The 20,698-nt window shown below is 37.3% G+C and overlaps 1 protein-coding gene across 1 annotated transcript; it reads right to left on the bottom strand.

Annotated features, from left to right (window-relative positions):
- Positions 1-9,457: 9,457 nt before the first annotated feature.
- On the bottom strand, positions 9,458-20,692 carry LOC753686 (NFATC2-interacting protein). Its single transcript, XM_030991915.1, has 8 exons — positions 20,578-20,692; positions 17,953-18,095; positions 16,947-17,097; positions 15,991-16,119; positions 14,781-14,964; positions 13,861-14,005; positions 11,772-11,905; positions 9,458-9,986 (listed from the first exon to the last, which is right to left on the bottom strand). The coding sequence occupies exons 2-8, from the start codon at positions 18,074-18,076 to the stop codon at positions 9,825-9,827; spliced, it is 1,029 nt and encodes a 342-aa protein (XP_030847775.1). The 5' UTR covers positions 18,077-18,095; positions 20,578-20,692; the 3' UTR covers positions 9,458-9,824.
- Positions 20,693-20,698: the final 6 nt, after the last annotated feature.

Genomic DNA, 20,698 nt, shown 5'->3' with positions numbered 1-20,698 from the left:
GATACCTGTACGACATCAAAGCATAATGTCGGTCTAGGCGTTTTTATTTTACGTCGATTTCTGTTTCTTCCTCACCTTTACACATTTGGGAAAAGAAATCAAGGACAAATTAGGCTGGGAAGTATCACGTTTTGTGCAATATGTGTCCAGCTCTTAATAGCAAACAGTTTTAGAGGTATACTATATATATATATATATATATATATATATTGTTTGTTATGACGAAATATAAACGCAAAAATATACAAAAACATTGGAAGGAAATCAATCGCTTAACTGTCAACAGGCCTGAGTTGTGTCACGTTTTGTATGCTTTGAGCATATATAATATATATTTTCAAGCATATTTCATAGATGGTCCACCGTTAGTAAGAACTTGTTCTGAAGACATAGAAACAAAGCGATTGTATCCATGCAACGGAGTGAATACATACAGCAAACATTTATCACATTCTGTGATTGTTCTCTCGTGTACAGTTAGCAGATAGCATAACCAGTTTTATAAGATGATGAAGCGGATCCTATCAAATGATTGGTTGAGAGCGTACACGTGACCAGGCATTTATTTTGCCTACAAGTTTGCTAATGACCGGTCATTAGCAAATATCAATGACCGGTCATTAGTACAATCATGTTATAAAGCATCATTTCATAAAAGAAATAAAACATCATCTTATAAAACAAATGATACACATAATTTTTGATGGGCATTAGTAAAACCCACACTCGGTACCTTCAAAACAGTCCAATCACTCTCGGCTATCGCCTCGGGCGTGTTGGACTGTTCCAAAGGTACCTTGCGTGGGTAATTCTTACTAATGTCCTCACTGATGTGTATCATTAATTTTGTATATTGGTATTAAATCTCTGCCATGGTCTCATTCACACAGTGGCCTTCTTACTTATTCTTAAATAGCCAAAGACATCTCACATTCTTTACACAGGGAATGCCTAAAAGGTTTACCATCATGCTATAAAAACGACACCAACCTTCCCATCCAACTGCAATCTCGTACTAATCAAACATTATACATTTGTTCTAATCAAACAATAGAACAATGTCTAGCATTGCTCCGCGGGAGGGGAAGCTATCGTGTACTTTTCCCACCTTTATGAGACACTTAAACATCCTGCTGACCACCACCCCTAATTTGTGTTCCAATGGCCTACTTAATGCAAATTTGAACTATGACCCGAGGTCGGCTACAGCAATCGAGACCGACAGCCCATCGGTCTCGTTAGCCGTCTGAAAATTTTCTTTGATATTTCGATAGACCGATGGTCCTCGAGACCTATATCACATTGGACTGACGTTGTGTCTATCTTCCCTTTTATGTATTTCTTTGTTTTGTTGGTCTCGAAGGCGTTTTGTCTCGTGAATCTTTTGGAACCGTCTTCTTTTCTATATATTCTTTGGCATGGTTTTGTTTTGTCGGCCTCTTGGGCTGGCGGTCTACTGGGATGACCGTCACCTAGTCTACTTTGCAGACTTTGAAATAGATGAAGATAACAAATCGCAAAGAAGAGCACGATCCGACTTCGATACCTTAAAAGAAAATCTGTATGGAAAAGTTTCGGAATTTGTCTCATCGATTTGTTTATCACACCCGAAGGAAGCCGCTTCTTTTTTATTCTGTTTTTTTTTTTTTCGTGCAGAATCACGATAATGCGATCTGAAATCGGCATTACATACAATATGTACGTCAATGGGAGGTACCTGGTTATATATTACTGATTAAACATACGGATACTAATGAGTAATCGTGTATTATGTGTAATTACTCATCAAATTACACGACAAAACTAATGCATGTGTTTACATCAAATCACGTGTATATAACCTAAAGTATTTAAAAAAAAACACAATATATCATCAAGTATTTGTCAGCATTCGTCACGTCTGCACCTCTCATTATAGTTTTGAAGAAAAAAGGTTTCACAGTCCACCATGAAAGTAAATAATCTCCATCGATTTTCACGGAAACATAATCCAATAAAATCAATTTTCTTGGAACACCTCCTAAACGTTTTACGTGTTGGGCGATTATGTTAGGAGCGCAGGTGTGTAATTAAATTGTCACGTATTCATATCGTCACGTACGTCCAACTACAGATGCTATTTTTCTTTAGGTAAATGTTGCAAAATTAGTCCAAAGGTTATACGACACTATTTTTTAGTAATCAGACGAAAGGGAAATGCTCTTGTTACGTGTAATTCCAATAGAAAAGACGGAAAAGATGATTAAGGCCTATTCAAATGTTGATTAACAAATCCGAACGAATAAGATTTGTCAAAATTGGATAAAAGGGGTGGAGGAAGAAATATAACAGAGAGAGAGAGAGAGAGAGAGAAATGGAGAGAGAGAAATAGAGATAAAGAAAAAATAGGAGAGAGAGAGAGAGAGAGAGATAAAGAGAGAGAAAGAGAGAGCGAGAGAGATAAAGAGAGAGAGAGAGAGAGAAAGAAAGAGAGGGTACACAGAGAGAGAGAGAGATTTAGTCGAATTTTGATATTTTTCTTTTTTTTAGTACTAGTGAATAGCGTTCATGATCAGGCGCGGATCCAGGATTTCTTTTTTTCTTCTTCTTTTTGCTCCCGAAAATTTGAAAATCGCGCCGGCCGAAAATTCGCTCAGTGCGGGGGGGGGGGGGGGGGGGGGGGGGGGTAGTGAGCACATTTTTGTTTGTTTTTGGCCCTCGGAAATTTGCACCACCCCCCCCCCCTCCCTTGAGCGCCAGGGGGGGGGGGGTCCAATTCCCCAAAATGGTAAAATTTACGTGTTTTAACACTTTTTTTCACAGGGGGGGGGGGCCTGGTCCCCCCTGGATCCGCCACTGGATGCACTGTATGGTTCTTTGAATGTTAACTATACATACTTGACATGAAGATGGTGCGCATGCAAAGCTTGCAAACTCTTTTGTTTCATCCATTAATCCATGGTCTTTATAATTGTAACTTGCTCCTAATAAATCATTTATACCGCCAAATCGACTATAAACCGACCGATTTTTTTGTCCTTTCCATTGGTGTAATGTCATTTTCTGTTCGGTCCGTTTTCTGTTTAAACTAAAGGAATTGCTAGTTAAAATCCATACTACTCTCATAACATAAGAAGGGACGCTATTTATGTATGAGACAATTTACCGCCAAGTGATCTGCAGTTCATTTGCGGTACCTTTCTTTACTCAGAAGACAATGGGAAGTGTTTTTATCAGAAGAGGCAAGGTATTTCAGGAACTACTGCTATTCAGGACTTTGTTTGGGTTTGTTCTTAAATGAGGGCGCATTGCCGAGCTGGCAACATGAACGATACTTGAGGCACTGGGACGATACATAACTCCAGTTTTGCAATCAAAGAGGGCGAGAAAACGAAACATCAAAGCTCAAAGGGGAACTATTTGATGAGCAGCAATTCAACAAATTAATGGCAATTAGTGCGATTTGATAAGCAGTCAAGCCTCAAGGAAAAATACATGTGTGAAGGGAAGACTTTCAAGTGATTTCACGGCTGGTTTTGTAAGGCAGACGTTGTCGGAGCGCACTTCGGTTTGTTTGCAAGAATTACGGGAGAGTGCCATTGTCCGATGCAAAAGGACACTAGCGCTTGTTTGTTTGCTGTGGTCGCAAGTGCATCAACACTTCTCACTAGCTATAGGGCAGAGAGTGAAGGAGGGGAGCACTGTGTAGGTAGCACTAATACCCCCCTCATTTTTTTTTTTAATTAAAAAAAAAAAAAAAAAAAAAATTGGCTCACGGGTTACCTAAAAAGTTGACCTTACCGCCCCCCCCCCAACGGAACGAAATGTCAATTGGTCAAATTTTCAAATTTCGGGACAATTTTTTGTTTGTTTAATGTGCTCTTACCCCCCCCCCCCCCCCCCCCCCCCCCCCCTGTTTCATAAAACTTGTTATTAATAACAAATGCTTCATTTTAGACAAATTTTCTCTCGGCCAAACAAATGCCACAATTTCAGTAGCTTGTAACAGTTATTGTAACTTGTTCTTGACAACAAGTTTTATGAAGCAGGGCCCCTTGACCATTTCAATATCCTGTACTATGCTGTCTAGTACATTTTAAGAAAATTAAGACATATTTGAAAGAGTCTACCAGTACAGTCTACATTGGACAAAAATGTACTCAATAAATATGAAACCATTCTTCGAAAGGCATATGCGGTAATTAATTACTTTTAATTAAAGATATGGTATATACATCAATATATCATACAATAAACTAACAGTATACAAAATTAATTTACAGTACTATGAAAAAACACTTTTCAGTTGCAAAAAGAGAAAGAAGACAAAATAATAAATTACGTATAAATGACCAAGGCTGTATGAAAGTCTGGATGGACTAAAGTAAGAAACTAAGAATAAATAGATTGGAGAGGTAACAAACTATGTTTAATCAACACAATCTGAAAAAACTTCCCCCATACTAATTTTCAATCAAAAAGAGGAATACAGTGCATTTTCCTGACATTACAAGCAAATTTTACTTTATGTTAAAGCAATATTTTTCTGTCTATTAAAGGGAAATCCAACCTTGACAGCAAGTTGCTGTGAAGGAAAGGAGAAACAAGGTTAACTGTGTATTTAAATAAAAGTGAGGTTATATCCCACGTGCAAATCTACAGTTCACAACTAAATCATTCATACCCTTACCAAAGATTTATATTGTTTTAAGTGTGTGAAAATAGATTTGTCCCGATTCATGTTTCTTGAGAATGTGACATATTAAAGCTTGCATCTAAAAGTATTGAAGGCCCTAATTCTACCAATCCACCTTTCATTCATGAATTAGGTTTTTTTTTAAACGTAACAGACATCAACTCCCGGGAAAATTCCACATAGATTGGCCAGATATTTTGAATACTAAGTACTTTAAACACAATATCAGTCTTAAGGAAATGCTTGGATGGTTCACAAACAAAACCCCACAATATTCAAGCTGCTTAAACAGGATATTGTAAATTTCCACAGCAATTGATTATTGTTTAAAACGGTAAATACAACAAAATATTTTCATTTCTTTGTTTCTGAAGTGCATTTGCATATTTCTAACTGTTACCTTTCACATCATATACAAATATATATGTAGTAGATCTGTTGAAGTTTATTTACATATTTTTGTTAACATAAACAAAACTAAATACGGTACTGGTACAATGTTACACCTACCGGTATTTATATAATACAAAAGTGGGTACAAAAAGTTTGCTCATTATGTGTGAATACTATGCTCCTGTTGCACATAGAGCTATGTGACTTCACCCTAATCTTAACTAATCAATTCAGGCTATCGCAATTACTGTTTTGTCATATTTGGCTAGAGAGGGCAGCACTGGCCATGGGCATATTTGGCAAAGGCACTTCAGGTTCCAACACGTTAAAAACAATGGATCAAGAACAGGGCCCCGTTTCACAAAACTTGTCATCAGTGATAAATGGCATTTTTTGTTATAAGCTACTGAAATCCTCGCTTCTGATTGGCTATCAGCAGATTTGTCACTGATATTTGTCATTTGTCATTGAAAAAAGGCTTTGTGAAACACCCTCCAGGAAAGTCCCATGGAATTTATAGTTTTGGAACCAATAAACTATAAATGACAGATTATGATGGTGCCTACATGATCTCATCAGGAGAGTTCATGAAACCAGAACAATAGTTTAGTAAAATAAGGAATTAGTTGACACGGCTGTACATTCTCTATGGAAGCTGGGGGAAAACATGTCTTCTCGTCTTCCTCAGTATCGTATCTGCGCAGTGTGGGAGGAAGGTCGCCATCTACTGTCGAACATCGTATTTGCGGTAGGGTAAATTTAAGCTCTTGAATGAAATGAATTGAAGTTGAAACCATAGTGCTACCCGGTTATATTGCTAACTGGAATATTCTAGTAAATGATTTTTAAACTCTCTTCATCACATCCTAAATAGAATGGAAGACTCGTCATCTGGGCCCTGTTTCATTAAACTCGTTTGCAATAACATCTATCACAGATCTATGACAAATCTGCTCTTAGCCAATCAAAGCCAAGGATTTCAGTAGCTTTTAACAAACTATCGCATATTGTTATTGATAACAAGTTTTGTGAATCAGGGCCCTGATCCTATTCCCCAGCCACACCAACAGGGGAGCATTTCACAAAACTTGTCAAATGACAGTTTGTGTAATAAGCTACTGAAATCCTTGCTTCTAATTGGTTATCAGCAGATTTATCACTGATATTTGTCATTTGTCATTGAAAAAAGGCTTTGTGAAACACCCCCCCCCCCCACCACCCAGGACCTTCTCCAGACAGAACACAGACTGACCTGCAAATTACATTAACCCCCAATGGTCGAATATCGGTCAATAGACCATTTTTTAAATGAAATCAAATTTAATGCATAAATATTTGTTTATTGTCATTTTACAAATTATCTAATTCATCTGTTATAAATAATTGTATTTCAAATGTCAGAATGCGTATTGCATACATTAATTGTTGCTAGGTAGGACAAACATTATGGCTTGTTCTACCTAACAACTAGTAATTATGTATGCAATTCATATTTTGGCTATTGAAAAACATTTATTCGTAACGGGTGAATGAAATAATTTGTTAAGAGGCACTGAACAAAGATTTGTGCGATAAATTTGATTACAATACGAAAATGGCCCATTTGAAATCTGTATGCATTGTATTAAACTGAGCTATATAATAGCCAACTCCCACTTCTTACAAAACAGTGCATAGATATATATAATGAACATCTTCACATATTTCAAGACTTCTTCACAATTCATTGATAACAAATGCCTTGTATTCAATTTCATGCGCTGTGTACATTATTACAAATTATCTGCCACCTCTACTAATGCATACAAAATACCAAAATCAGTAATACTTTATCTATGTGAATGCATAGTTTGGAATACTAAATGTTTATGTATACATCGCACAATCATTTTTTTAATCCATCATAAAATATGAAAGCCTAAATATATGCATCACCTGCTGAATTTAGCAAGCAATATATCTGAACATTAAAGCTAATACAATAAAGTATTGAAGTTGTGATAGAGTTATTATTTGGAGGTGATTGCGACTGCGGTACGTGATTGTACTAATTTCATTTGCATGAAAGCGGAAAAATAAGAGGAACAGAATGGCGAAAGTTTCAAATAAATCGGACCAGTAACACAAAAGTTATGTGTTTGAAATATATGACATTGCGAATCGGCAATTTGATCGGTGGATTGTTAGGTATTCACTGACAACTCTTCAGTTGGGCGTGAACAAAAATACCATAAATTTCTGTTTTTCTCCTAAGTGCCTTTTCCTTTGAAGTAATCTCAATTATATTGTGGGTAGCATTTTATTAAAGGTTCTCTATAAAGAGAAAGGGCCCTGCTGAGCCATACATTTGACATGTGTGATTGTGTTTCGGGAAAAAAGGAAAAGTTGTCCAGCACTTTGTTACAGCGATACTGCTGATTCAACTAATTAGAAGTGATGACAACTTTCAAAATTTCTTAGCTTTTCTCATTTTTTATCCGATTGTGTTCAAACTTTCATCCGTCTACTTCTCCAATTTGATCTGCTTTCTTTAAAGCCCCACTGCACTACTAATAGCAGGGGTGATAGTGAGCACTAAAAAAAAAAAAGTTTTTTTGTTTTCCCCTCAACCACGCCCCCCTTGAGTAAAAAAAAGAGAAGAGGATTCGCGGGGAAAAAATGGCATCTAACAACATTCCCCCCTTTCGAGTAAGAAAATTGGGAAAAAAATAGAGCAAAATAGGGAAGATAAGAGAAAATAACGGGTAAATCGGTTAAATCAGGTTTAAAGGAGGTAAAAAAAAAATTTAAAAAAAAAAAATTAAATCGGGGAAGAAAAAAGAAATTGGGAAAAATTGGGAAAAATCTAAAAAAATTGGGAAACAGATTTAAATCGGGTTTTTATCAGGCCTGTTATAGCTACTTGCGCCCTCTATATAGTAAACAATGCCTAAGCTGTACCTGTTGGTCCCCGTGATCCTCTTTTTCTTATGTTAATTGAGAGCTGATTTGATGAGATAACCACCTGTCAGTGTCAGTGACCTGGCAGGGAGGTCTAATCCCCCATGGCCAAACTAGTACAGACGGGCTTTAAGAGTAGTTATACTATCAAAGTTGGATTTCCCTTTGAGGAAGAATATGAGAAAAAGAGGGCTCGGCACTAAAAGGTGCATACTATGAACACCCCCCTCCCCCAAAAAAATATTTCATTCCTTACCCCAAAATTTACTATTTACCATTTACTACTAAGTATTAACAATGCCTAGGGTTCATTGCATACAGACCCCTATAATATCGATCAAGGACCTACACACAAATAAGTAAGTGTGGAGCCCTGAGTCAAAAACATGTGAATTACAAAAAATGAGGTAGCTCTATATTTTTCTGCCTTATGTACAAATTCTTTCCTAAGGAGTGGACATGGGGAGGGGAAAGTGTTCCTAGCCCCTCCTCCCCCCCCCCCCCCCCCCGACTCACAAAATATATGTAGGTTTCCTAGTCACATTTTAATATATACATGTATATAGCAACATGGAACCCCTTAATTACAGGATAAATATTATGTTGATGGTTGCTACACTTTTAACACTGTAATTACAGAAATCAGTTGTGTGGGATCTGAATAAATAATAATAATAATAATAATAATAATAATAATATGTCTTGTTTACCCAGGGTAGCCTCATCAGTATTCATACTGTTCTCCCTGAGGGCCCTGCAATCATATTATTACCCCGGTTATCGGATTCAGGCTTACCCTGCACACAATGTATGCACATTCTCCACTCCCTGGGGAGCATTCGAGCCAGTGCATCATTTTTACAAGCGCACACTTGCTAATCTAAGCACATTAGCTTTCGCATCCTACAGGGTACCCATTTATCACCTGGGTGGAGAGTGGCAAATGTAGATTAATGTCTTGCCAAAGGACATTAGTGCCACAGTGGGACTTGAACCGCGGACCTTGTGATCCACAGACCGGTGACATATCCACTCGTCCACAACACCTCTGAATATAGGTGATATGATGGGGGTAAACTGGCATTTTGTTGTTTATAATGATGTATTAAAATGTAATACAATTCACAAGAGTTCAGTGTGTAGGATATTTATTAGACGCAGTTGGCACTTGCTATATTGGCAGTCTAAAATACTTTGAATTATGCCTCAAAGCTCACCTATATTAAAGATATGGACCAGTTTTTAAAACGCCCCCCTCTCAAAAAATGAATATGGAAGCTCTTATTACCAATCATGTGAAAGAATATGTTTTGAATAATACATGATGATTCAAATTTTGCAGGGAAACCACCTACTAATTGATACATTTGGTAAATTATCATATCGATCTGGCCTGGATAGATATCGCGTAGTCCCATACCCATATACATCTTTCTATGTACAGTGATTGTAACTTTACCAAGACTGGGCCAAATTTCTTAACATTTTGATGATTCCAGAACCTTGCAGTACACACCAATACTTATGCTAGATGATCATCCTTTTATGATCGACTCCACAACATTCTTTCACAATGCAATCGCATGACCAGAACTGGTCTATAGTACCTTTAACTGATTGGGTTCTGCAGGGGTACCACTACACCAGGAATTAACGAAGGAAGCACGGTTAGGAAGCAACATCACCAGACGTTCTATTGGGTCTACTCAACATTTCAGAACAGCAAGCATGGATTGCTTCCTTCTCTCAAACACCTTTATCCAGTGCTTGCTTATAAACGTTTCTTTGGTTTTCACCATCAGCTGGGTTTCATCTCCTATAAGATAATGACGTCGATGACGTTTTCTTCGGACATGTCCAAATCTTGAGGGGTAGCGGTGGGGGCGACGTCATCACCGTCAAAGGAGAAATGCAGTTGATGAATGGGCTTGTTGTGAAGTTCAGAAAACGCTTGAAACACTGTCTCGAAGGTCTCCATCTAGTGAAGGAAAGCATAAAATGAAGAAATCTTGAGCTAAAAAGTCCCCTTTTCTTGAAATACCCTGTATACTAGCATATTCAAATTTTAGGCATACTTTTAATAAACAAAGGTTGTTTCAAGACTAAGTAACACCATTAATTTACCTCATCTCCAAGAGAAAATGAAAGGATAAGTGTTATAATACTGCAACACAAGAGGGCAGCAAACACATTTGAGATAAGAGTTACTTTGAAGGGACTATTCCCTTTTTTAAAGAGATTAGCAGTTGATTAAGAAATAGATCCTATCATTCATTAGGCCTAAAAGAAAAATGTTGTGTTGCCCTTTAGGTGCCAAAACAAGGGTCGGTCGGTCAAAAACCTTTCTTTTTAATTTCTTTTTCACTCACTCTTTGGGCTGATATTTCTCAGTACTGAACGTTAATAAATGATACATTTTTTTTTCTAAAAAACGGTAACCAAAAAAAAAATTAATTAAAAAGCCGACTGTAGATTTCAAAATATTTGGGTCGGTCGCAAAGGGCAATACAACATCTTTTTTCTTTTTTTTTTATACTTGGTGAAATTTAAGCTCTAATCGGTGCAAAATGAATCTTTATCCTAATTGATATATTTGATAAATTATTATATCTATCCGGACTGGATAGATATTGCGTAGTTCCATATACATCTTTCTATGTACAGTGCTTGTAACTTTAACAAGACTGGGCCAAATTTCTTATCATTTTGATGATTGCAGAACCTTGCAGTACACACCAATACTTATATGCTAGATGATCAACCTTTTCTGATCGATTCCACAACGTTTCTTTCAAAGTTTAGGACAATAACATGCAGAATTCTACAGGGTAGCCTGCTTGGGCCATTGTTGTTTATATTATATGTGAATGATATTTATAAATCTGCTAATGAATTGTCTTTTATACTGTATGCAGACGACACAAACATATTTCACAGAGATTCAAACTTGAAGTCTCTTATGGATACAGTAAATGCAGGTCTTGCATATATATGTGATTGGTTCAAATCTAATAAATTATCTGTTAATGTAAAGAAATGTAACTATATGATTTTTCACAATGGAAAGAATGCAGATTTAAATGATTTCAATATTGTTCTTGATATTGTAATATTGCCAAGGGTAGATAAAGTCAAATTTCTTTCTCTCTCTTCCATTTACTATTTTTTTCTTTCCTATCAACTTTCTGTTATATAAAATGTAATTTTCATAATAATATCTATAATGTTCTCTCGGTAACTGTGTTAATTTATTATGGGCGTTCCCAACTCAAGCTATGCTTTCCGGGTTTTTGCCTCCTTCCGTATCTGAATTATTTACTGTATACTCTATGTTGAAATAATTGTTACATATATCAAGTATATATACATCGTGTTTCATATTGTACTGTTGAGAAGGAAATAAATGTTAATAAATACAACAACAAAAAATACAATGCAATCGCACGACCAGAACTGGTCTATGCCTTTAAGGTTAACAAAAACAAGGAAACATTACTCTGCAACATGAAAATGTCACTCGTCTGAATCACTCGCAACATTCATTTAAGTCTCTTGCACGTAACAAATTCTTGTATCAAAATAACCTGTCCTAAAACATGCAAACTTCTTGAGTTAACACGGCAACAAAAAGCGTGACGGGCGGACGGACAGCTCAAAAACATAACGGCTCTGCCACCACCCTCATCCAGTGGCACAGGCATAACAAAAATGACTACCGGTATTCCTCTTTCGCCATGGAAATATCAACAATACCTCAACTCACCTTAGCTAATTTTTTAGTGATTGTTTTGCAGTTCTTCTCCCTGGTTCTCAGTGTAACCCTGACATAATCCTCCTCGGTAAGAGTGGTGGAGTACCATACTATGGCAGGTGTTACCCCATCTACTATCACATAATCTGAAAAGAAGTAATATATAGTAAGGAGAAACAAATGTGAAGATTCTTTTTAGAGAACATTGTAATCCTCATAAAATGATTTATATACATGTACCTCTCTTTAGAAATCGAGGTATCTGATTGGTCGAAATTGGAGTCGTGAATTTAGCCATTCCCGTAAAGAAATGAACTAGATGGAACTTCGACTGCGCGCAGTCGAAATGATGCCTCCGTCATAGAGCAATTTTACAAACCAAAACAGAAGAAATTGTTCAAATTCAAGTTCAATTGTAATCCATTAACAGGTTCTCAGAATATCGTGATTACAAGCAATTTCTCATATACATATATGACCCTTTGATCTTTGACCACACGACCCTAACATCTACTCAGTTCATTGGCTCTGCAAGATGTCCCGAGTTAAATAGTAATCCATCTGTCAGTTCTAATGAGAATGCGTTCACAAGCTATTTTTGCATACATAATGAGCCCATGACCTTTGACCTTTGACCTCATGACCCAAGAATCTACTCAGTTCATTGGCTCTGCAAGATACATACATGAACTAAGTTTAGGAGGAATCCATCAATCTGTTCTAATGTTAATGCGATCACAAGCTATTTTGCATGCATAATAAGCCGCATGACCTTTGACCTTGACCTCATGACCCCAAAATTTAATCGGTTCATCGGCTCTGCAAGTAACATACATGACCTAAGTTTGGCAGGAATCCATCAATCGGTTCTTGAGATAACGCGATCACGAGCTGTTTCAGCATACATAATGAGCCCTGTGACCTTTGACCTTTGACCTCGTGACCCCAAAATCTAATCAGTTCATCGTCTCTGCAAGATACATACATGACCTAAGTTTGGCAGGAATCCATCAATTGGTTCTTCAGATAACGCGATCACGAGCTGTTTTTGCATACATAATGAGCCCTGTGACCTTTGACCTTTGACCCCAAAGTCTAATCAGTTCATCGGCTCTGCAAGATACATACATGACCAAAGTTTGGCAGGAATCCATCAATCGGTTCTTCAGATAACGCGATCACGAGAACAGAAGTACGGACGGACGGACAACCCGAAAACATAATGCCTCCGGCTACTTCGTAACGGAGGCATAAAAACGGTGAATACTTCATGAGTGAGATTCCCTAAAGATTCCGGGTACTGGGAAAATGGCACATTTTGATGAGATCCCTATTGGTTTACGTTTTAAAACTTACTTCGTGGGAGCGCGGATACCATACAGTGCTTTTTGTCTGCAATTCCCAAAGGATTGTAACATTCAGTAATCTTTCCAGCAAAGATTAACAGACAGTGTCTCAGATTTTCGGTGATGTTTTTAACCAACCTTTACTCAAGAAAAGGATAAGGTAAGAATTCTTGGTAGATTTTTGTGTCAATTTGGTATATAAAAGACATGTCAACTGCTTTAATATTCGAGGTCTGGCCGTTTCTATACTGGCTCTCGGCGCGCCTCGGGTCATGGCAGGATGCAACGTCCCCTTGAACCTATAAAAACTGCCAGACCTCTCATAGCAGTCGATATATCTATACTACTATGAATCTACAATAAAAGACTATAGGGTGATCCAATGAATAATATTCAATATGAGGCACTCTTTACCTTTTCAAGTGTTGTTTAGATTGAGCAGGGCATACTTATGTGACAATTGCCCACTTGCATTCATAAATTCAATAATGGCCCAAACATTAGACCTGACCCAAATAGCAAATCTAATGGGGCGCTGCGAGAAAGTTGCGATTGATTGCAAGTTGCAACATTTGCAACTGATACACTATATTTGCAATCGATTGCAACTCAATTGTGTGTTTCCCTTGCAAATGGTTTCTCATTGAAACATGTACTAAAGGAACCTGTACATAAAGACCACCTGCCTATAAAGACCACTTTTCATGTCTCCCTTGGGTGGTCTTTATAGACAGGTTTTTACTGTAGTTGCTTACCCAGTATGTCTGCTATGTGAAGATTGATAGAGCTGGGTGTGTCCTCATGCAAGAGGTTATCACCTTTCCTGGTTATCCTCACTCGTCTTCCTTCCACGCCCTCTGACACGCCCAGCTCGGTGAATATCTTCTCAAAGGTTTGATTCTAAACAGAGAGGAAATTGCATGAATAATAATAATAAAATGAGTATATTGGCTTCCATTCTCGAAAGAATCGTGAGTAAATTAAAACCTAGTAAATATTATAGAATGAAGTTGTGATCATCTGATTTTGAGGAAAGTGGATGAAAAGAAGAAGATAAAGAAGAAAAAGAAAAAGAAGAAGAAGAAGATCTAGAAGAAGAAGTAGAAGAAGAAGAAAAACTCCGTTTCATTGACAATCAGCCATGCATGAAGTCTTTCGTCTATGTCTGATCGTCAACGAAACAGAGTTAGGTCTTTTGTCAATTCCGTTTGTTGCTACGGCAGGCAGCCAGTGAAAACGAATTTGTTTAATCACATTATGGAAATGCAAGCATCACTTTAAACAAACAGAACTTTTTTTATTCCTGGCTCATTTTTCCTGATTGAGGTGTCACATGAAAGGGCAGAAAATGAACTTTCTAGAAATGTGATTTTCTCTTTGAAATTCAGATACCGTTGGCCAAATGACGTTCTGGCATCCTATCTTCAAATTGTTTTAAATCACTCACGCGTGAAATATGCATCATATAAGTTGCATTAAATGAAATAGGAGGACATTAGCTTTACAAATATGTGCCATTTATTTATTATAATTGTGATTAAGTTATGATAAAACATCGATAATTCTCGGTTTCGTTTTGGCTGGGATAGTACATGTATAGTCAGCTGCCAGCAGGTAGACCGTTACTGCCATTGACAACATGTAGCTGTTACAGCCTTCTTTTAAAGAATCTTACCATCGGATAATCCTCAAATCGCAACAAGCCTTTTCGACTTCTCACTTTGATGGTGATGGTCTCCCTGGCGATAGCTGCGTTAAGGTCAATGAACTCTGATGGACTGTTCTTGACTGGAGATACGTTATCCATCGCTGCTATGGCTTTGGACATCTGGTATGACCTCATCCTACTCTCAAGGTTACTGCACACCAAAGGGGAAAGACAAAGTTTGAAGTTAAAGCCCCACTGCACTACTTATAGCTACTTGGGCCTTCTATAGAGCAAACAATGCCTAATCGGTGACCAGTTGTCCCCCATGGTCCCCTTTTTCTTATGTTAATTGAGAGCTTATTTGATGAGATAACCACCTGTCAGTGACCATGCAGGGAGGTCTAATCCTCTTGGCCAAACTAATGCAGTGGGGCTTTAAAATGATCCCATTACTGCGTGTGCTTTGGACAACCTATACAACCTCATCTCGCTCTATAGTTTGCTGTATCTATACGGAAAAGGGAAGGGTCAAGTTCACTGATTTTCAAAAATCTGATTAGAATTCTTGAGAGCTTATATCCATTCATTTGCTAATGTTCTTATTTATTATTCAACCTAGTTTCACATTACAATTGAAACATCATCACAGTCACCATCATCACAGTCTTGATCATCATCCTCACCATAATCATCATCATTATTATCATCATCATCACCATCATCACAGTCATCACTATCATCATCATCATAATCATCATCATTATTATCATCATCATCAACATCATCACAGTCATCACTATCATCGTCACAATAATCATCATGACATCATCATCACCATCATCATTATCACAGTCATCACCATCATCATAGTCATCATCATCATCACCATCATCACAGTCATCACCATCATCGTCACCATAATCATCATCATTATCCTCCTCCTCATCATCATCAATCACCATCTGGCATCACCATCATCACCACTGTCATAATTTTCACTACCATCATTATTTTTATCACATCATCTTTTTTATCATCATCATCATGGTCATCATCACCACTATTATCATAACCATCATCATCACCACCATCATCATTTTCATCATCCTCACATTCACCATCATAATCATAATCATCATCATCAACATCGTCATCTATACACAATATAAACCATGGATGATGAAGCTATAATCTTGATATGAATTTACATACAAGTTAAGTACTGTGTTGTTCTTACTGTATTGTTTGAGCCGCACCTCTGTTCTTTCTTCTTATCTCAGCAACCATCTGATCATCAAACTCTGGGGGCGGGGGAGGGGAAGGAGAGTCGCCATTTACCAGGTTCTCATAGGCCTTCCTAGGTGGACTGCAAAATCAATCAGAGTAAAGTTTTTAACAATTTCTGGAGAAAAAAAATCAAATGTATCCTTTTAATTCATTGAAGATAATTCTAACAGCAATTTGGCATTCTATAACAAGCCTATGTAAAATTTAATGTTTCATAAACTTGAAGAATGGCCGATTGGAAACCCAAATGTTGTGTGATGAGCTCATATTAGTTTACGCCATATCCTTGATATGCAGATTTTTATTAATTCATTAAATGGTCTATAATATTCCTCATCAAAATAGGAAATTCTCTGGAAATTTCATTCCTTTAAAGACCGTCACCACTACTGGGCCAGAAGGGATTAGACCACACAGAGAGCCATCGAGGTCACTGTGACAGGTGGCTATCTCATTAACTCAGCTCTCATTTAACATAAGAAAAAGAGGATCATGGGGGACCAACAGGCACCAATTGGGGAAGTTTTCTATATAGAGGGAGCAAGTAGCTACAAGTATGGCAGTGTGCCTTTAATGAAAAAGAGTAATCTAAGGTTACCGTTCACAACACTAGTTTGAAGGCCAATAAATATAAATTATTTTCTCCAAAAGAGGATTTGTTGGCAGCTATGAACCAGATGGTTCATCCAATACAGGAACAAGATAATTCAGGGGGGGGGGGGGGGGTTAGCAGAACTTGTCATTGGTGACAAATGACAGTTTTTGTTATAAGCTACTGAAATCCTTGCTTCTGATTGGTTATCAGCAGATTTGTCACTGATTTTTGTCATTTGGCATTGAAAAAGGGCTTTGTGAAACGGTCCCCTGAAGTAAATAGGATAAATACTCATGAAACTTGAAATGTACCTTGCCATGAGGTCAACCACTTCCTCATCTTCATCGCTGTCATCATACTTCTTCTTCTTCTGTTTCCTCTTTTGCGCAGTCTTTGCCTTTCCTTTTCCTTTACTTGGTCCGGACAGTTTTGCTTTGAGATCCTCCAAGTCTTCTTCTTCATCTGATTTACAAGAATTACAAGATGGCAAGCTTTCGAAAATAAGAAATGGCTCCAGATACAAAACTTGGTCCATATACAACGTATATAATGTACACAGTAGATGTAGTGGTAGATATTACAAACTTAGTTGGAAATCGATACATAATAACATTAATAACATTAACAACCATAACAACAACAACGGCAACAACAATAATAATAATAATAATATTGAAATTAAGAACAACAACAACAAACACAATAGTATTCTTGTGAGTTGCTCAAGTCCATTGAGATGCCCTGTGATGATCCCAGCACTCCAATATTATCAACCCAACTTCATGTACGTCTAAGTAAAGATCCGGCCAACTAAACGAGAAGACGGAATTTGGAACTGAATATATTATAGAGGCTTAAGCCTGTGTTCAGAAGAATCCATAAGTAAGTATTAAATGTGTAGCACTCTAGCATATCAAGTGAATGTTTACACCTGGGTGGAGATGGTCAAATATTGATCCATGTAGTTACCTAAGTAAGCTTATCAGTTTCAATGAAAACGGATGTGGGGTGGGAGGGGGGGGGCAAATGAAGAGACGGACAGAGATGGACGAAACCGATTGGAACGAAAAGAAACGTAACTAGAGGGAGAGAAAGAGAGAAGGAGAGAGAGAGAGAGAGTAACAGTTAGAGAAAGATAGACTGCAAAGAAGAGGATCTGGGACCAGTTGCATAAAGCCTTTTTTCAATGACAAATGGAGAAAAAAAATCAGGGACAAATCAAGGATTTCACTAGCTTATAACAAAAACTGTCATTTGTCACCGATGACAAGTTTTGTGAAATGGGGCCTAGGATGCAAGCTGGAGACGAGAACTTACCCGACTCCAGGTCCTGTGCAGTGGGTCGAGGAACTTTCAGCCTACCATCTGCACCAAATGCAGAGAAGAGATTGAAGGACTTTAACTCATCTACATGTACGCTCATTGGCCGCTTGTGAGCCATATTTTTATATCGACCAGCTCTGGAGGAAAGAAAGAGAAAGAGAAATAGAAAAAATTACTTTGCAGCTTTTACTTTTAACATACCGTTACCATCTTTCTTATCACTGAAATAAACAGAGATACAGTCTTACACACTGTTACAGACTCAATTTAATGAAAAAGAGCCCCTGTAATTTCTCTATATGGACTTTTATGCATCACGAGTCCAGGTTTTTTAACCTAAATACAATGTACATGTAAGTAGTTAACATGACATTTTATTGGTTCCCCCGACAGAAGTTCAAAATAAAAACAAGGGTAAATTTGAATAATTTGCTTTAAATATAATGAAGGCAGTACCGGTAACCAAAAATACTACTTTTTGCTAATCAATTTGAGCTCTAATCTATTGGAATTTTAAAATTGAATTTCTTGATATCATTGAGTCAAGGTTAAAGATACTTTTGCAGAATTGCACTTTACATGCACAATTGTTTGTACCTGTAGTAAAATCTTGTTAAGGAAGAAAATGCATAATTTAAAGGTCTGTTGATTTTCTGTTCATCACACCATTCAACCACAAAAACCAAAAGTTCTGCATCCTCTGATACTAGTCTTTGCAGTGCTAACTGCAATAAGATTAAGAACCCTGCCCTATATCTTAAAATAATAAGAACATGAAATAAAAAATACTTAAATATTATTGACTGCTCTCAACTGTTTCATTATTCATATTCATATTCAGATGATTGAATAAAAAAAATAAAAGGCCAATCTAGACAGAAATAACTGTCTGGTATGGGGAATTCTTTAATAAAACTGACATTCGTCAACCTCCCCCAATACACAGACAGTATTATAAATCCTTGCCGCACCCACATAGGGGGGTGGGGGGGAGGATTAACTAGAAATTTTCACTGGAATCCCAGGTAAAGTTTGCCTTTGATTTTGATCTATTTAGAGTTAAATTAACTGACAACAAATTAACTGACAAGAACAAACTATACTGCATGTTTTGCAGCATACAATCCCTTTCTACAATGTCCTCTATCTGGAGCTTCATCAAGATGAACCAAAGATCCACCTTCCCCATGTACACAAATTACTTCATAACATCTTGGTGCAATTTGTCAACCCCAAAGTGATTGCTAGTGCCAGTTCACTTAAACAGTTCAGTTATCAAGAACCTCGCAACCAAAGGGCAGATGATCAACTCATTGTGGGGCACTCTGTTGTAATTACTACTAGCTTCAGGGAAGGTGGCTATGAAAGATCAGGAGGAATTGTATTCATGTAATTGCATACCTAAGTGATGGTATGAAATATGATAATGATATTACCTAGCCCTAATTGGCACCCATGCACCTGAGTGAAGAGAGATGTAAACAAAACCTTAACGTGTTCATTTGTTTGTGACTACAATATCAAGTCATTTCTGGGCAATTCCACGGTAACGAAAGGACACTCAGACAAGATTTTTGAACTTCAGGTTCATACTAAAAGAAATGTTTTATTAGTATGTATTAAACTATGGGGAACAAAATGTGTTTCAGTCAAGTGGAAAGCTTCATCAACTTCACAAAGTTTGGATAAACACTAATTAACTGGAAAAACCATGTCCATTTTTATGTCCTTCCGTTACCGAGATAATTAATATGCACATTCTTAAACTACTTAACTATAATGACAATTTTTTGGGGGAGAATTAAAGGCACTTATATAGGTATTATATTTATATCTGTACTGTTTCACATCTTATACTAATAAAACAGTTCTTTTAGTATGAACCTGAAGTTCAAAAATCTTGTCTGAGTGTCCTTCCGTTACCGTGGAATTGCCCTTCTTTTAATTGCTGTAGACCCTTCTATAGTCTAATGTCAGTTAACAGGATTAATGTGGCTCATATTCCATGAGTGCGCAGGTCTAGATCTATTTTTTTTCTCACTTCTACTTCTGGCTTGAACCAAATTCTCATTGGCCCAAAATATACAAGCAATTAAGTTGTATCAGTAGATCTATTCTCATTATGCATTTTATTACAACACCCTTTTTGCATCATAAGAAATACTAGTGTACCGATGCTTTACAATTTTGTCATTAAATAATAGGCCTAAATGGCTAGTATACATGTAGAATTAACATTACAATTTCAGTTGAGCCTAAGGTTAGTAAGGTCAGTGAGAGAGTCAAATTGCAATGCATTAATACTAATAGATTGAAATGCCTGGCCCTGGCCTGGCCTTGCCAATCTAGCGCGTGCGTAGGACGTAGGCTAGGCTGCAGCAAAAAGTGCTAGAGAAATTAGAGCTACGGCTGGGCCTGGCTATCCACACCACCCCTGGCAGTACCGCCCCTGGCCCTACACAGCAGCGCGGCCGGAGAGTGCAATGGCAATGCCATGCCATGCAAGCTAGCGTAGCAGATCGACAACGCAACGCAACAAAAAATATGATGAATATGAATTGTAGATCCAAATCCATCGCCAGGAAAAAGAATGATAATAATTCAAGAATCAAATCTCACTGCTCTTGATGAAAGAATATGGTGGTATCGAGCTGAGTTAGAAATTCCAACTGTCTCGTCAGAGTTCGAAAAATAGGGATTTCCCCGCCTAGCTCCTCAAATTCAGCGAACAAAATGTTTT

The sequence above is a fragment of the Strongylocentrotus purpuratus genome, unplaced genomic scaffold (assembly GCF_000002235.5).
Source record: "Strongylocentrotus purpuratus isolate Spur 01 unplaced genomic scaffold, Spur_5.0 spur5_scaffold_2, whole genome shotgun sequence".
NCBI classification, from domain to species: Eukaryota; Metazoa; Echinodermata; class Echinoidea; order Camarodonta; family Strongylocentrotidae; genus Strongylocentrotus; species Strongylocentrotus purpuratus.
The sequence above is the reverse complement of the archived record's forward strand: the minus strand, read 5'-3'. Positions and strand labels throughout refer to the sequence as shown.